The sequence below is a fragment of the Monodon monoceros genome, unplaced genomic scaffold (assembly GCF_005190385.1).
Source record: "Monodon monoceros isolate NGI ecotype Baffin Bay Population unplaced genomic scaffold, NGI_Narwhal_1 Super_Scaffold_19, whole genome shotgun sequence".
In the NCBI taxonomy this organism is placed as follows: Eukaryota; Metazoa; Chordata; class Mammalia; order Artiodactyla; family Monodontidae; genus Monodon; species Monodon monoceros.
In genome coordinates this window covers 48,802,194-48,820,376 of record NW_021703775.1, presented here as the reverse complement: position 1 = coordinate 48,820,376, position 18,183 = coordinate 48,802,194, and the positions used below count along the sequence as shown (strand labels likewise).

The 18,183-nt window shown below is 37.2% G+C and overlaps 1 protein-coding gene across 4 annotated transcripts in view; it reads left to right on the top strand.

Moving 5' to 3' along the window:
• PPP1R21 (protein phosphatase 1 regulatory subunit 21) overlaps nt 1–18,183 on the top strand; it is a 56,428-nt gene that overhangs the window by 7,974 nt on the left and 30,271 nt on the right. For all 4 annotated transcript variants that reach the window (XM_029232418.1, XM_029232416.1, XM_029232415.1 and 1 more), the window contains exons 2-12: nt 613–681; nt 3,487–3,633; nt 5,750–5,851; nt 6,995–7,159; nt 7,732–7,790; nt 8,762–8,856; nt 11,000–11,052; nt 11,541–11,690; nt 14,149–14,250; nt 14,338–14,426; nt 16,755–16,891. In XM_029232418.1, coding sequence (XP_029088251.1) covers nt 613–681; nt 3,487–3,633; nt 5,750–5,851; nt 6,995–7,159; nt 7,732–7,790; nt 8,762–8,856; nt 11,000–11,052; nt 11,541–11,690; nt 14,149–14,250; nt 14,338–14,426; nt 16,755–16,891 — 1,168 coding nt within the window. The remainder of the gene's footprint in view (nt 1–612; nt 682–3,486; nt 3,634–5,749; nt 5,852–6,994; nt 7,160–7,731; nt 7,791–8,761; nt 8,857–10,999; nt 11,053–11,540; nt 11,691–14,148; nt 14,251–14,337; nt 14,427–16,754; nt 16,892–18,183) is intronic.

Below are 18,183 nucleotides of genomic sequence, written 5' to 3'. Positions count from 1 at the left end.
ATTCAAATGCTAGCTGCTATTATTATCAATTTCTAAATTGAGCTTGCTTCTTAGTTGCTTTTGAACACTGCTTCCACTGATGCCTGATTAAAAGTCCTCCATTCCTGAGGCTATTGCGGGCGATGATATTTGCATGACTAATATTAGGCACAGTGTACTGCTGGGTATGTTGACGCCCTATACTTTTATTTTCTGTTGAATTCTTATTCCATAATCAGTCCAGTTGTATGTATTTTACAGATGAATGGTGTGTCAGAGTTTCAAGGAAAATGACATACTCAGTACCCTATTATCTATTGTATTAGTTTTTATTTAGGGAGGTGATTGGTTTCATAGAAAGAACCATGTGCGGGAAGTCGAGAGACCTGGGCTTTAGTCTCAGTTTTGCATTGATTAGTTTTATGTCATTGGGCAGCTCAGCCTCTGTGTCCTTATTTGTAAAATGGCAGACTGATGATCTCTACTGTTCCCTTCCGGGCTAATGTTCTTGTTCTCATATATATGTGAGCAGATACTCAGCGTACTGATTCCTGTAAAGTTAGGGTAAGTGATTTCCTTGCTATAAGTGATTGCTTTATATTAAAAATTAATTATTACCTCCTCTGTTTTCAGCTTCGGGCTCAGAATCAGGTCTTGAAAAAAGGTGTCGTGGATGAACAAGCAAATTCTGCTGCTTTAAAGGTAGGCTACAGGGTATTTTGTGTTGTGAGGGTTAGGTTAGTGTTTGGTGAAGCTCACAGCAGGGAATTCAGCTCAGTTTTCTGGGTTAAATTCCCAACTCTGACAGTGACTCACTAGGAATAGGGGAGGGTAATAGAGTTTTTTGGTGTTTAACTTTCCTACTTGCTTAGGTATGAATGTGATGTGCTTTGACTTCCTTAGCTAGAAATTACAAAAATGTATTATTGGACTGTGTGTAATGCATTTCTCTCATACCTTGCTTCTCTCATAGCTAAATTCATCAGGATTAATGGGGCTTATTATCTGGCTTCATCTGATAGCACTCTGTGGGGCTGTGTCATATTCATGTTTATATCCCTAGCATTCAGCCGATGGTTGTCCCCTACTAAATGGATTTGAAAGTGTGAATCATTTAGTCCATCAATCTTGCTTTGAGGTCGAGCTGTTTAATAGTAATAACCTGTGTTAATGAGGACTGTTTGAGTGATACATCTTACCATCAGCACCTTTAACTGAGAGGAGAAATATGGTGGGAGTTGCAGGAATATGTTTCTACCTCATTTTAGTAGGCATATAATAAGTACTGCTTAGTGATATTTTTAATTGGAAAAATTCATTCGAGGATATGGATTCCTTCTTGGCCAAGCTTCAGTTAATACTGCCTACTTCATTCTTTCGCTCTCTCCCTTGCTTCCTCTTTAGAGAAAAGGGCTTAAGATTCCCTTTACTCTTCTCTCTTTCTGGAGTAGGCCCCAACCAGTGACATATCCTGAGAATTTCCACTCAGGTCTCCAAGACCCAGAGATACGTCCTTTCACGTGGCTGGTGTTGGATCCTCCACTAGAGAAATCTGTGTCTTGAGGGCGCTCCCTCCTCAGGTGCTGTTCCACAGACTCAGGGCTGAGATAGTTCAGAGCATCTTACCCATACTCCCAAAGCTCTCTGCGCCCAAGCTGAGATGATTAAAAATAAGCTTTAAAGTCAGGATATGTTAGCCAAGTTATTATTTTGCCTAAATCACTGAAGAAATGATTATTATCTCTCCTCATGATGTTTAAAACCTATTACTGGGGAAGTATTTCCTAGCTCGTCTTAGTAGCCCACTCTGGTGTTTGACACCCTCCTGTTGCTGGTTGTGTCCAATTAACCCTGTGATAGTGGCCGTGGTGGCAATAGCAGGCTCTATTTATTGAGCACCCACGGTGTGTCAGGCATTACGCTAGCACATTACATCCATTATCTCAGTTTTCACAACAGCTCTGTGAGGGCAGACGCCACTATTATCGTCCTCATTGCAGAAACTAGGGTTTACAGAGAGATTGGGATGGATGTCTTCTGAAATTACTGATTGGTTAATGGAGTTGGAACATTAGTCAACTAGTGATTAACTAATTATAAGGATGTAAAGAAATTACTTTATGTTTTACTATTCATCACAGTGGTCATTAAAATCATAGTGAGAATGACAGTTTGCCAGTTTGCTCAATGGGAATGTTAGGATGTCTGTGTTAGAGTAGGCATTCGATTATATTGGGTTTGTCTCTTCAATGAGTTGTTAGATACAGTAAGCATTCATTGATTTGAATTTCTGTAATTTGAAACATATAGTAATTTGGACATGGGCTGAGCCTAAGTTTACCATTGAACTTCAAGTAAAAATTAAGGACTTACTAAACAAACAACAGAAAAGGAAAATGTTTTTCTCTTTAATGAACACATATGCTATCCCTCTAGCTGTGCCCTCAACATGCAAATAATGTCAATAGATTGCAGACACCAGCCTCTGGTTTTTAGGTTGCTGTTTCAATATCCTTAAATCCCCTGTTCATTAAAACTTGACCTCTTAGCTTTATAGTGGTTTTTCAATGAAAGTAATAAAAGCACAGATCTTTCAGTATATGGTAGTATATGGCCATCTGTGTTTGATTACCAGTGAACGCAAAGTTTTCAGAACGTTGTAAGGAAAATATAGTTAGAATAATTTTTTTTTTTTTTTTGCCATGCTGCGTGGCATATGGGATCTTAATTCCCCAACCAGGGATTGAACCCATGCCCCCTGCATTGGAAGCACAGAGTCTTAACCACTGGACTGCCAGGGAAGCCCCAGAATAATATTTTTTTAAAAAAATAGAGTGAAACTAAATATTTCTCTTGTTTCCCATTTTCTTACCCTTACCGTGGTATAAGCAGTACAGAATGGTCAGTAGAAGATGTGTTGTTTAGATTTTGTTGCTATTTTCATTTTAAGACATCTGAAACTATTCTTGTGGTAGGATAATATTGATTTTTATCTTTGACAAATCAGAATAATTTAAAGTGTATTAAAAAGACTTCATTTCGACTGACTTAAATTCAAGGAGGATTTATGGGAAATAGTGAATACAAATATATTTCTTCCATTCTTGCTTACCAAAGGGCATCATCAGGAGTCTGAGGTTCTCTTTAAGCTTTCAAGTTTATAAAATTGTAGTCTCAGACTTTGTGTCTCCTCACTGCCAGACACAAGTATAAGAACATTACATAACAACACATAGTTGTGGATATTTTACTCTAGGTCGATGACTGTTACTTCAGTATATATACTCCTTTAGTTTTATTTTTAAATACGCTTGGTTTGGCCAGAAAATGATTTTGCCACAAAACAGACCTAAAAACATAGGAACTGTAATGATAAACATACAACTTGAATTCCTTAAAGCAAGAGGTTTTGATTATATTTTGGTGAAAGAAAAAATATTTTTTTTCCATTATTTTTAAATGTTAAGGCTAAATTACAAGGAATGGTCTCTTTTCACTTTGATGTAGGAACAACTGAAAATGAAGGATCAATCACTGAGAAAACTACAGCAGGAAATGGACAGTTTGACATTCCGAAATCTGCAGCTTGCCAAGAGAGTAGAGCTACTTCAAGATGAGCTGGCTCTAAGTGAACCCCGAGGCAAGAAAAACAAGGTAGGTCAAGTAAAAGCAAGTTAGTGTGACCTTGTCATTAGGTACAGACATCTCCAGGCCATCCTGGTTTTAACAGAAGACCTCACCTCCAAATACTCTAAAGTTCCATTATTACACCTGGATATTGGGTTAAGAAAGCAGACATTTATTATTAATATATACCAGTATTAGAGGCATTTTCATATGGAAGTGAGTTTTCAAGAATTTATTAGGAGCCAACATGCACATAGTTGATTTAGTGACTGAGAAAAGTGAAGGGAGTATCTCATATTGGTCAAAATTATGGATATTTTTTAGTTATACTGAGTTGCCATTAACCCAAGGTAGGGCAGATAGAATGAGAAATTGTCAAAGTGTAGCTGCTGTCTGTGAAAGTAGCAGTTGAAGTACTCATATATTAGGCTTGTAAGTTTGTTGCAGATGTATTTTCTTCGGGTGTTTATTCTTAGGAGTTCAATTTGGTATTATTGTCCTGAGATGTAAATATGATTTTTTCCCTTCTGGTTTTATGTCGTGAGGTGAGATTCTGATTACTCTAAGATGGATGATCCAGTACTTTTGATCATTCTGTGATTTAGAAGTTGTTTCTTTTTTAAGGGCAGGAGCTAGTGATTGAGTCTTTAAAAGTCTTGCATGTTTGTAGAACAGCACCCCACAAATGTGTGGGTTGAGGCAGTAATAATAGAATGGTTGGAGGGAAGAAGGCCCGCAGTAACTCTGAAGCAGCATGGTGTGGAGGGAAGAGTGCTGGCTTTGGAGTTGAGCCCAGGCTTGAATTCTTTGTCTGCCATTTATAGTTCTATGACTTTAGGCAAATTTTTTAGCCTTGCAACCTCAGTTGTGGGGAAGATACTCTCAGGTTTGTTGTCAGGATTAAATGGGATCATGTAAAAGTACCCAGGGCTGTATTTGCCATATGATGGGCAGTTGACATAATTATGTGTTGGTATATTTCCATACGCATTTCCCCTACATGGAAGAATTCTCTAGAGGTAATTTTCAAATAAATGGGGAAGAGAGAGGGCAAAACAGATATGTATTAGAATCACTTGGGAAACTGTCAAAATACACATGCTCTGGAAATTCTGAAAGACCCTTGGGGAGCGAATAGCCATCTGTATTTCAAACATGCTCCCCAGGTTAGTGAGATCCTCTCCCAGGGCTGTTTTAGCAGAGATTTGGGTATAATTACTTCTGAATTAATTTTAATAAGAGCTTTCCACATTTGGAAGCACTAAGGACCCAGAATATGTCATTCAACAGTGTTCCTTGTGTGCACATACCTCTTGTGTTCGCATTTAATGTTTATTTGTTTGTCTGTTTGTTACATAGCTGCTCCATTTTCAAAGGGCTTTCTAATCACTGGTTCACATTGGATCAGTAAATGACTTCATTTTAAGTGAGGAGTGAAGCACAAGAAAGGCAGAGGGGGGTGGTGACTGATGTCTGAACAGTTCATTGTTAGGCTGCCCCTTGAATAGTCTCACTTCTGTGTGTATTCCATGAAAACAGATGTTCATTATTGGCTCTTAAATAGTGCTGTTCTATGTAGAAAAAGTTAATATTGGTAAAAAGGCAAAAGGCAAGTATTTTTCATAATCTTTGAGCTTTTTCCTTCTGTTTATTTATAATAGCTTTATCTTATGTTTTTTAAATTAGAAATTTATGTGAACTTCTGTATAAATGTGTTTTTGTGAATGCTGTTAATTTCTTAAAGGAGTTTTAACAACTCAGACTCATGGAATTGGTAAAACTGTCATTTCCCAAACCAAAAGATCAATTGAAATGATATTTATTAGCATATTTGTATTGCTAGCTTTCTGGGTCTGCTCTGTCTTCCAAAAGAACTACTCCTGAATTCATCTGCAAAGAATAGTGAGCCTTATCTGTTATTTTCTCTCTTTTTTAAGCTTTCCTGCTCATTGCAGTATTTGCAGTTCCAACTTGTGTCACATAGGAAAAGTTAAATGATGGACTGTATACCTTTTGCAGGATTGTTTGAGAATGGTGAACACGTAGAAGAGACAAGCTACTAAGGTGATAGAGAATCTGTGTACCTTAGGATGTTTCTCTAAAGGATGAAAGTTATGTGGACATAACTTATTCTTTCCATCAGAAAAGTGGAGAATCTTCTTCTCAGTTGAGTCAAGAGCAGAAGAGTGTCTTTGATGAAGACCTGCAAAAGAAGATAGAAGAGAATGAACGGTTGCACATACAAGTGAGAAAATCTTTCTGTTTTTCCATATGAATTTAAAAATGGGTTGTATGATCTGCAATGTGGAAAAACCAGTGCAAGATAGAGTGCTTTGTGTATGGGTGGGTGTTTTAATGTTTCCTGTGGTCCTTGGGTACATACGTCACTGTCATTCATTCATTTCTTAGATCTCATTCATGTTTTAATACGGATGTGTGCTTTGAATATACACTTGTTCAGAGTACAGCAGAATAACTTCATAAGTTAACAATAAAGAAGTATACTGGGCACTCTTCATTTTATATAGGAGGTGGTTGGATGGATCATTTAGATGGGGGCTTATCAATAAGTAGTGTTTGCTTTTTAATTTATGATAGCTTAGTTGGTTTTTATCTGTTTCCCTGTTAGTCTGTAAGGTCTCATTAGTGTATAGACCATGTCGGGTTTTGTCTGCCCAGCCTCAGGACAGGGCCTCACTCATGGCAGGCCCTCAAATATTTGTGGAATGTTGAGTAATCAGTGTCTGCTCCAAACCATTCAGCATGTTTTAAGAGTTATAGGGTAGTGTATTCAACTATGCCTACTGATTTTTTGTGTGAAATGGTGAGCATAGTCAAACAGTGGAAAATAAATATGCATTCTCAGTCTTCGAAAATGTTTACAAAATGAACTTTTGACTTCATGAATTTTCTGTTAAGTATTCATAATTCTTAATTACTACTGGCTTCTCATTAAGGAAAGGAGCCTTACCTGCTTCAGGAGTAACACCTGTTTGATTTTTGATTATTTAATTGCAGAAGTCAGCCTAACAGAAAAGTTATACCCTGGTCAGTTGAGTTTTCTGTGTGCCAGAAATGGTTTAAAATAGAAATCCATGAGCCTGGGAGGAAGGAGGTACAGGCTTTGGAGTCAGTCTGTGACTGTGAGACATTTGACAAGTTAGGTCATCCCTTGAAGCTTCTGTTTCCCCATCTGTAAAGGAGGGATTACAAGTACACCACCTCTGACCTGCCGTGAGGCTCCACCGAGCTCATGCCTGCGTGGTTTTGCACAGTGAGCATATGGAACCTTATGGAAGTTGCTCAGTGATTAGTCGCTGCAGTTGTTTTCTCTTCATTTGTATATATTGGGATGTTGTGAGAAGACACCATGATCTTTTCTTTTCAGTTTTTTGAAGCCGATGAGCAGCACAAGCACGTGGAAGCAGAGCTAAGGAGTCGGCTGGCCACTCTGGAGATGGAAGCGGCCCAGCACCAAGCTGTGGTCGATGGCCTGACCCGGAAGTACATGGAAACCATCGAGAAGCTGCAGAACGACAAGGCTAAACTAGAGGTAAGACCCGCCGTTGGTGAGAGCATGTGAAAAAATAGTCCAGGCTTTTGGAAATCATCCACCTGCTTTATAGAACAAAAGTTAGCCGTTCAAGGCAGGACTGCTGCCTGCAGCGTCTCCGCAGCGAGCTCACATCTGTGGCCTGAGTCCTCTGCTCTTCTTTTTATTTTTTTGACAGACCAATATGCATATAATTTTGGTTAGTTATATTTGTCACACCACATTTCTAGCAAATTGAACACAATTTCAAGTAAATAGCTATATAAAATTTATAGGGGAAAACCAGAAAATAAAAAAAAGGGTAGAAAAATTTTTTCTCTACCTGCAGGATTTCAAAATGGAAAGCCAAACAATATAGTTTGGCATAGTTTATTTTTAAAAATTTTTTATTTTTTTAAATTTTATTGGAGTGTAGTTGATTTACAGTGTTGTGTTAGTTTCAGGTATACAGAAAACTGATTCAGTTACACATACACACATATTCATTCTTTTTCAGATTTTTTTTCCCATATAGGTTTATTACAGAATATTGAGTAGAGTTCCCTGTGCTTTTTTTTCCTTCTAAAATTCAGGTAAAATCTCAGACTCTAGAAAAGGAGGCCAAGGAATGTCGACTTCGGACAGAAGAATGGTATGTGGAAACGTGAATTCCAAGGGGCCCTGAAGTGAGAATCAGAAGACCCGAGTTTTGGTGTAGTAGCTCCTCTGTCTTAATTTTCCCACATTTGCAATGAGACAGGAGTAGATCGTCTCCACGGTCCTTTTCAGTTTTGTTATCTGTGGGACCTTATGAATTCTTTGTAGAGTGGCCTGTGCGTTAGTCCTCAGCCTGCAGATGTTTTGGACTGTGGCAGATGGCATTCTGGGGCTCCAGTACTGAGGACTGAGTCCTGTCTGTTTTAGACTACTCTAAAGAGAAGGCCTTCTCATTAGTCAGGAAAGACTAATGATCATGGTGTCAACCTTTTAATTTTAAATAATTTTAAATAAAATGAGGTTATGCAATCTATTGATAATTTGGAGATATTTATGTTTTAAAATATTACTTATCTCTAGGTAGTAAGAGCATGCACCAACACTTATTTGATAAATGACATATTTTAGATTTTAATAAGATCAATCAAGTGCATTTTTTCAGTTTAGTTGCATTGAACATGCATGGTGTATCTATGGTCTTAACTGAATCAAAACCCAAAACGATCAGATTTTCAGCTCAAGAGAAAAAAAACGCTTTAATACTTTAAAAACGTTTACCATAATACTTGGACAAATATTTATGTGTTGTAAAGAGAAAATTTATGAGTTTGAAATGGCTCTAAGATTATTTTGAGCTTGGGGAGATAAACTTAAAATTGTATAAGATATTGGGACTGTGATAAATTCTTTGAAACTTCCAGTCATTCAACAGGAGTCTCAGGAGCTTTAGAATCAAGGCTTAGTATTTTTCTTATCTTCATTTTTTTTTTTTAACAACTCTCTACTACCAAGGGTATCCCAGATATCAGGTACCATCCTCTGAAAGCCTGGTACCAGCTGTTGAGGTAACAAGCAAATCATGACCTACTGTCTATTGATAATGTGGTTTTGTATTTTTTCTTTCAGTCAGTTACAGTTAAAGAATCTTCATGAAGATTTGTCAAGTAGATTAGAGGAATCCTTATCAATCATCAGTGAAAAAGTACCTTTTAATGATACAAGTAGGTATTATGTACAGTTTTCCATTATTTGCAACTCTGAACCTCTTTATGATAGCCAGCTAATTAAAATAATTTGTAATCTATTTGGCAGAAAATCTCTTTGGCCTAACAGAGGGTTGCTTTCTTTTTGTCCTTTTGATCAGCTTTGGCCTTCATGTTTCATAGGGAGATTTTAATTTGTCACATAACTATTCTGAAGCTAGGCTTCTTGGAAAAAGCCCAAAGCCACATTTTTTAATTGCATGTATTTAACATATCCCAAGGTGAAAACCAACTTTCACATAAAGTACCTGAATATTTGTACAAGAAAATTTGATCATGGTGGGCGGCAAGGTGGGAGAGGAGTAGCAGGATGGGTGGGAGGTGAATCTTCTTAGCCTGGTTATCTCCTGCCCTTTGGATAATCCCCAGAGATAGTTAGGGAGTTGACTTGGGTAAGCCCTGCTTCCTGCTCATCCTGGGAATGGTCTGGTAATTTACACAGCCAAGAGCAACAAAAAGAAGTTAAAAAAAGAAAAATCAACTTACATATATAACAGATGCCAAATTTGTAACCTTTAGACAGGTATTAAATCTAAACCTTGAAGACAAAGAAAACAATTGTTTTGATCCGGAAACTTAAATTTAAATTAGTACACATTTCCTTTTTTACAATTATATCATTGAAATTAATTTTTGACTTCTTCTCAATTTTTCTTAGGGAAGACCTAAAAAAAGAGGGAAGAAAAGACACCAAAGAAAAATAGTAGTTTGCTCTAACACTGAAATCAGCATATGTCATTATTATATCAAAAACCTAAATTCATCTGAAAACAACACCTGTTACTGCTTTCTACATTAATGTAAATAGCACCAGCATACTTTGATCCACTAGGCTTAAAACCTTGGCATTTCATTTTCCCCTTATTCCTTAGTCATCAGGTTCTAATCATTTCCTTCTGAGTCTCTTTGGGTTTATCCTTTCTTTTCCAGTACTAGTTGTCACCCTATTTTAGGTTCTTACCATGTCACAAGTAGGTTACTACTTTCAGTTCCGAAATATTTAGAGATTATTTACTGAAAGTCTAAATGGGTGGGGAGCACAGGATATGCAAAAACGTATAAGACAAAAATCTCTACCTACCCTCAAGGAATGTATAGTCCAGTAGGAAAGAAATAAGGTAGAGAAATATCTAAAATATAAGCTAAGCTATTCCATGAAGAACCTCTTGGGGTTTCAGAGTAAGGATGATTACTACCGGTGGGGTTGTTTGGGGAAGCCTTTTGGAAGAAGTGTGCTTTGAGCTGGGCCAGGATGCAAAAGTAGGTTTTATTGGTAAGAGAGGTGAGGGAGAACGAGCCAGGGAATAGCATGGAGTGTGGTTATGTAGGATAAAGGTGCTGTCAGGGCCTGACAGCAGTAATTAGTTAAGTATGACTGGAGGCCAGAGTGGGTGGGATGTGGAGGCCAATGATGGGTAAGTTCTGAAAGGGAGGGTGGGGCTGGACCCTCAAGTTCTGGGCAAAGGGCTTGGGGGGACTTAATTTGCAAGTCAGTAGGTTGTTGCAGAAGCTTTTGGAAATGTCTTGGGGAAATTTGTGCACTCACAAAGTTCATCTGGCAACAGAGTGCAGACTACCCTGGAATGGGAGAAGGGGGCTGATGCTGTTGTGATGGTAGTCCTGGTGTGCTGTGATGGGGGCTGGAGCCTGAGTTGTCAGGGAGATGCAGGGAGGCAAGGGAGCAACAGGAGGCAGTGTGGTGGAATGATGTGGTGCAGCTGACAGAAATCAAAGAGGCAGACGGGGAGCAGGTTTATGGGAAAGATGTTGACGGTAACTTTGTTGTGGCTTAATATTCTAACAGATTGGTGTGCATCTCTTTACCTACTGATGTGTACATTTGTGAATAAAAGCCTAGATCTGGGGAGAGAAACTGATGCACCAACTGATTGACCCAACTGGGATGGATGAGCCCCCCTGTTGGGAGTGGTGGGAGTGAGGGGTTCATAGTACAAAGAGGCCTGTGCAGAGTGCACTGCAGTGATCAGGAAGGGAAGGGGCTGAGAAGCTGGGAAATGGGGTGAGCATTTATTATTTCTCAGTTAAGCTCTTTTTTCGTAAATGTAAAATGACTTAATGAACAGCCATTTTTGTTTTGTAGAATATAGTCAGTATAATGCTCTGAACGTTCCAGTCCACAATAGGAGACATCAGGTAAAGATGAAGTTTTTATTTTCAGTGATGTGTGTGTCAAACTTTTCAGAAACACCAATTAGTTGTTTGGGCCTCTGTTTAGTGCACCAAACCATTGCGTTTAACTTTTACTTTCTTTCCTCATACATTCTTAAAAATTGTGAAACTCGCTGTTTTTTGAATTTGTAAATAATATAGATTTTTGCTGTCTCTTGTCCGATAACATTAGAACTGAATTGTGGGATGCACTGATTTTTGAGTCATACCTTTCTTTTAGGTTTTGCACTTAAACAGTCTAAGTTAAGTGGAGAGGTATATGTACCAAAGCTGGCGGCTTTCTATTGTAATTACTTAGATGGTAGTATTAAAATCTAAGTGGGAGCAAATGAATTTAAATTAAGGAATAATTATACTAGAGTTCAAATGTTTCTCCAAAAGCAGACTTAATAAAGTTGTTTGGGAGTAATAACTTGATAGTTGACTTTAACTGTATCCTTTTCATTTTGAAGCTGAAGATGAGGGATATCGCTGGGCAGGCCCTGGCTTTTGTTCAAGATCTCGTCAAGGGTCTTCTGAACTTTCACACCTATACAGAACAGAGGATTCAGATTTTTCCTGTTGATTCTGCCATTGACACTATATCTCCATTGAATCAGAAGGTACATTTAACTCAGGATACTTTTTGTTTGCCCTGAACAAACGTGGAGACTTGTTACTAATTATCAGACCACTTGTGTGCCTCTGCCAAGTACTGTGGAGCACATGGGAAAAGCTACAAATCGTAGTCTTTACCCTTAAGGTAAAATATGGCAAACGTGGGGATTCTTAAGAAATGAAATAGTAAGGGAGTTGTTAAAGACCTTAGTGTGAGTGAGTGGTATGGGCAGTAAGTGATATGAGGTCATCAGGGAGGGGAGATTGCTGTCGGTGGTAGTGTCTGGAAAGGTTCTTTGGTGATTTAACTGGACTTTGAAAAATGAGCATGATTTGCATGGGAGGAGTGAAGCGGGGTGGGTATTTTTTCACCACAGGAGAGGGAAAGACATGAGCAAAACCATGGAGTAGGAAACCATAGGGAGTATGCACGTAGTCACATACCACCACTTTTGCCATATTGTACTGGTAACACAGACTGGCCCTGACACAGTGTGTGAGGGTGGGTGTTACTCAGAGCCAAGAATAGTAGGAGGTGGGGATTATTGGGGCCATCTTGAAGGGAGGAAATTAGGGGGCTTGTAATAGATGAACTCTAAGTGCCCCATACTGTGGTGTCTGAAGTGAGTCATGCCACTCTCTACTTACCTGATTTTTCTCATCAGCTTTTTTTTGGTGTCTGTGTGTGCATCATGCAGTATTTCCAGGGTTTGAATAGTATTTATGTCCACAGATCCTGTTAGTATAGCAAAGGCTTAGATTCTGGAGTCATACTTCTGGGGTGGTAGCCCAGTTCTGCCACTTTCTATGTCCCCTTGGTCAGTTTATTTAACCTCTCTGTGCATCTTGAAAATGGAGGATAAAGTACCTACCCCACAGGTATGTATGTTTGAGGATTTAATGAGATAATACATGTACAGTGCTAAGAACAGTGCTTGGCACATAGTAAGTACTCAGTAAAGGCTAGCTCTTACCATTGTCGTCATGCTGCCGTACTCATAGGAAGCCCTCAGCAGATGCTTGCTTTTCATCAATTTTCATCTGACTCCACAAATCTTTTGAAGTTCATAAAAATTAAACTTTGGGCCTTTGAAATGCTCTTTAATATCACCGTGGGAAAAAGCTTTCAGATGACCTCGGTAAGGAAAATGGAACTGCAGCATTTTAATGTAGTTATATTTTCTTTTATACTTCCTATAATATAAAAACATTTTTTTCCACTGATTCTTTGTCCATTATTTTATTTTATTTATTTGTTTGGTTGGTTTTGGGGGTTTTTTGGCCACACCGTCTGGCTTGCGGGATCTTAGTTCCTCAACTAGGGATTGAACCCGGACCCTAGCAGTGAAAGTGCTGAGTCTTAACTATTGGACCAGTAGGGAATTCCCGCCATTACTTTATTTTAGCTTGTTGCCATATTATGCCCACACAGCGAGAATCAAATATGTTAATCTTAATAGAAACATTTCATTACTTTGAAGAATTCCTATTTTTCTCAATATTTTACCCTTGGTGCTTTGGCCTCTGAAAGGCCCTATGTGATTTTCTATTAAGTCTGTATTACTGAAGATTCAGAAACCATTTGTTAAAAGCTGACCAAAGCGTTTAGACTTGTTCATAGAATCATAAAGTAGACGTTTATACCTGAGCTTAGAGTTCAACTTATTGACAGCTCCAAAGATCGAAGCCCAGAGAGACTGAATTTCCCAGGGCCATATATCTGTGTAGTTTGCAGTAGGGCCAATTGAATCACCTATCTGCAAAATGAGACCTTACATTTCCATACTGAGAAAAAGAAATTTGAGCCATTATACAGTATTTAGAAAACTGAGATATTTCACAAGTGAAAAATTAACTTCTTGCTTCTCAGTTGTCTAAATGCCTGGGGAATCTTTTTCTGAATCTATTCTTCATACTGAATTAGTCCTTTGTAAATATTACAGTATCCATGACAGTTATAAAAGTTTTTATATTCTCATTTTGATGATAATTACATTCCTGGAATTTGTTAACCTTGAACATTGTGTACAGTGAAAATAAGAAACTGTACTTAAAAGTCTTTTGCTTCTAAAAAATGAGTTAAATTGAGTTATATAACACAAAAATCTGTCATACAGTTTTGATTATCAAACCTTTTTTTTTTTTTTAACTGGGACCCCTATGAAGAAGCAGTTGTTTAGAGAAGGCCTGTTGGTGCTGTGTTGTAAATAGTATCCCCTCCCCATTTGCTTCATGCCTGGTCATTAATTATGTCATCCCTCTTCTAGTTCCTCATTTTGCAATGGAATGGGGACTTGGGAATAATATCTAGGATTTTAGAGGGGAGCTCTGTGTAAAAGCCTGATTTCCCAAAAAAAGTTTGCAAAAGAATTTAGGTTTAAAACTCAGCGAGTCCATTTACAAATGTTTTGCTATTCTTTATTTTCCAGTGATTTAACTCACAATTCTTTCCCTTCTATTTAGTTCTCACAGTATCTTCATGAAAATGCATCCTATGTCCGCCCTCTTGAGGAAGGAATGCTTCATTTATTTGAAAGTATTACTGAGGATACTGTGACTGTCCTGGTAATTTTCTTCTATGTTTTACTTCTGGAAATGGGAGCTCTTCTTTTTCAAATGACACTATTAACCTTGAAATTTTTTCTTTTCCAGGAGACAACTGTGAAATTGAAAACTTTTTCAGAGCATTTAACCTCTTACATATGTTTTCTTAGGAAGATTCTTCCTTATCAGTTAAAAAGGTACTTACCCTCTGGGCCAGGGAGCTTGGGGAGTTGCGAGGTATCATCTGAGCTGTGCTGGAGTTACTAAAGTAATAACATGTGCTTCTTGTGATCTGCCTGACCTTTCTGCACCACAACCAATTTGGACTTTTGTGAAAAAGGAAAGTCATGGTTTGAGCAGCACAAACTTATATTTAAGAAAATTGAATTGTAGTTTGTCAGCTAGGGTTTTTTCAGTATTCTGTACTGAGATTACTACTATAACCACATAATGCAATATGAACCAGTATTTTTAATGATTGTGAATGACACATTTATTGAAGGAAATATTTCATTTTGGGGTATTTTTTATCCTTTTACTATAAACATCTAGGTGGGGGCTATAATAGTTAACCTCTACATTGCAATTTATAATCCTTAGGTTTCTTTGAAATAGTATATTGTTTTTATTATTGGTGATTTATTTAAGTTATAAAGTAAAAACTTTGTGTACATACTTCAGCCCTCATAGGATATGTCATTAATTAGCCTTAAATGCTCCATCTTAAACACTTCTAGAAAGGCAAGAGAAAATAATTTATGTAATTGGAAATTTGAGAATACTCCTTGTACATTTTGATACTTTTGGTCTAAAACTACCAAGAGTCCTAATTCATCTAAATCTTTTCATCCTAAGATTTAGTCTTTAAAAAAAGTAATCAAAGAATAATACAATAATAATAATAATACATAGGAGAAATAAGAGCATATATGTAGTATAGTATATTGTAAAATAAGGTTTAGGAAATACGTAGATGAATAACTTACAGATGTTGAAAATATACAAGTAATTATAGTTTTTAAGTCCTTGTAAAACTAAAGTAGTAGGTTTTAGCTTTTCAATAATATGAAATTTTATTATTAAAAATTAATGTGTTAAGAGCCATCTTATTTCCTAATTCTAACCTAACAAAGGCATTTCAGTAACTGAATTCTATGATTTGTGCACATGACAGAGTTTTAGGAATCAGGGAATTATGACAAACTAATGAAACAAATGAACATTTTGAAACAAGCAAACTATTGAAACAAACAGTTTCATTCAGATCCTTAAATGTTTTAGTTCAGTATAATTAAAGTTTTTTTGAAAATTGACTCTGGAAGTTTAACACTAAATTGAATACACTTTATTGATTTGGCTTACGTTGAAAAGACTCTAAGAACCATTGCAAAACTTCTAATTGCCAAACATCTGCCCTCCTTATCATCCTGTGACTTCCCCTTCTCCAGGCTCCTATCCCATTCCTTACCTCAGGATGGCATATATAAGCCTCAGTTGCCCCACTTGCCCTTGGGTCTCATTGTCTTTGTGGACTCCCCTACATATGTAATTAAATTTTTTTTTCTCCTATTAAAAAAAAAAAGAACCATTGCAAAAGTGGTATTTACTACTTGAAACAGTTAAGCATTGTTATTTTATCTTAATTTATTTTTTCACTATTACATTTTTAGAAACACTGGATAAGTCCTTTCTTGATTTAAGATTCCTATTCTTGGAATGTTCTGTTCCATATGCCTTCAGCCCTATGTTATCAGGTATTTATGTTTTTAGGCAATTTTTTGGTCATTGGTTTAAATACCACTTTAGTTGACAAGATGACATGTTCATTAGTAGTAAATGGGCTTAGTACTGAATGAAGCTGTTTGCTATAAATAAATAGAAGAGGCAAGGTCAAGGGAATGGATATGATTATCATTCTGTGCTAATAACTTTCGTAGCTTTGTGTAAAAAGCATTTTACTTGATTACTGCACGTTTTAAATAAACACTCTTAAGAGTCAGTATAGTTTTTTTAACCTTATAATTAAGTTTTCCAAAGCACCATTTAAAATTGAAAATGGTAAAATGTATTTTATGAATGTTAAGCATTTATTTTTGTATTGAGCCTATAGATTGTTTTTTCCAATCTGTTTGACTTTTGAACCTACATACACTGAAAAAGGTTTCTCAATGATTTTCTGTCCTAGTTCCTGTGTAATTAATTCTCTTTAGGAGTTCAGTCTATGAAATATTTTTCTCCTGAAAATATTTTTAAGGGAAACATGTTTTTGCTGCTCTCAGGATGGAAAGATAATGGGCACCTCCCTTTATTTTTTCTTCCATTTAGTCGTCTTTTGCTGCATTGGCGTTTGCAGCAAGCAGGTGTATGTATTATGGTATAAAAAATGGAACCTTGTAAATGAGATCAAATTCCTTTTTTGGTAAATTCTCTCTTTGGATATAGATGTTTGAGAATTTAGATAGTTTCTTATAGCTAGTTGAAAATCGTGCAGGATGCTCACTTTTATAAAATCTGCCCATTCTTAGTTTAGAAGAAGAATGTGAAGCTTCCCTTTGCACATCTGCATTACGAGCCAGGAATCTAGAGCTGTCCCAGGACATGAAAAAGATGACAGCTGTGTTTGAGAAGCTGCAGACTTACATTGGTCTTCTCGCCTTGCCAAGTAAGTATTTTTGTTACTCATGGTTTAACTTGAAGAAATTTAGAGTACAAGAAGCTTGAGAAGGGAGGTGGTTTGGCGTGTTGAAGTGAGAAGAGGGTCAGAAAAACTTGAATTCAAACCCTCCAGCTCCTTATACATTTAGGGTCTTGGGCAAATCACTTCTCTGCTTCTGTTTTCCCACTTATAAAACAGAGGTAAATGTGATTAAGTTAAATTAAGAATGTACAATATCAGGCATCGAAGACATACATTAAATATTAAATCTCTTGGGCTTCCCTGGTGGCGCAGTGGTTGAGAGTCCGCCTGCCGATGCAGGGGACACGGGTTCGTGCCCCGGTCTGGGAAGACCCCACATGCCACGGAGCGGCTGGGCCCGTGAGCCATGGCCGCTGAGCCTGCGCGTCCGGAGCCTGTGCTCCGCAACGGGAGAGGCCACAACAGTGAGAGGCCCGCGTACCGAAAAAAAAAAAAAAAAAAAAAAAATTAAATCTCTTTCTCTCCTTCCTCGTTTTTAAATGGAGAGGGGCAAAGCATAAGAATTCGTAGCAACTTTCCAACAGGTAGCATAGGGGAAGGTTAATAGTAAAAATGCTATTTTTAGAGGAACTGTATCATAACAAAGCCCCAAAATGTAAAGGTTGAAAGTCTTGGGGAAAAAAATGCTGTTTTAATTTGAAAAAAGTATTTTCAGGCCATTGAATGGACCTCAGTTTAAATGATGTTTGTAAGAAAACCATGATTTTTATAGTAGTGATTTGATTATTTGTTTTTGTAACAGCTTAAATGTGATATAATTTACATACCATACAATTTACCCATGTAAAGTGTACTGTTCAGTAGTTTTTACTATAGTCACAGGCATGTGCATCAACACTACAGTCAGTTTTAGAATATTTTCATCACCTTAAGAAGAAACCCTGTATACTTTAGCTATCACCCTCTTATTCCCCTGTTCTGTCCCCGCCCAGTACCAAGCAACCATTAATCTACTTTCTGTCTATAGAATTGCCTGTTCTGAACATTTCATATAAATGGTATCATATAATCTGTGGTCTTTTGTGACTGCTTTCTTTCACTTGGCGTAATATTTTCAAGATTCATCCAAGTTGTAGCATGTATAGGTATTTCATTCCTTTTTATTGCAGAATAATATTCCATTGGATGGATATATCACATTTTATTTATCTACCTATCAGTTGATGGACATTTGGGTTGTTTCCACCTTTTGGCTATTGTGAATAATGATGCTATAGACATTTGTGAACAAGTTTTTTTTTTTCTTTTTTTGCGGT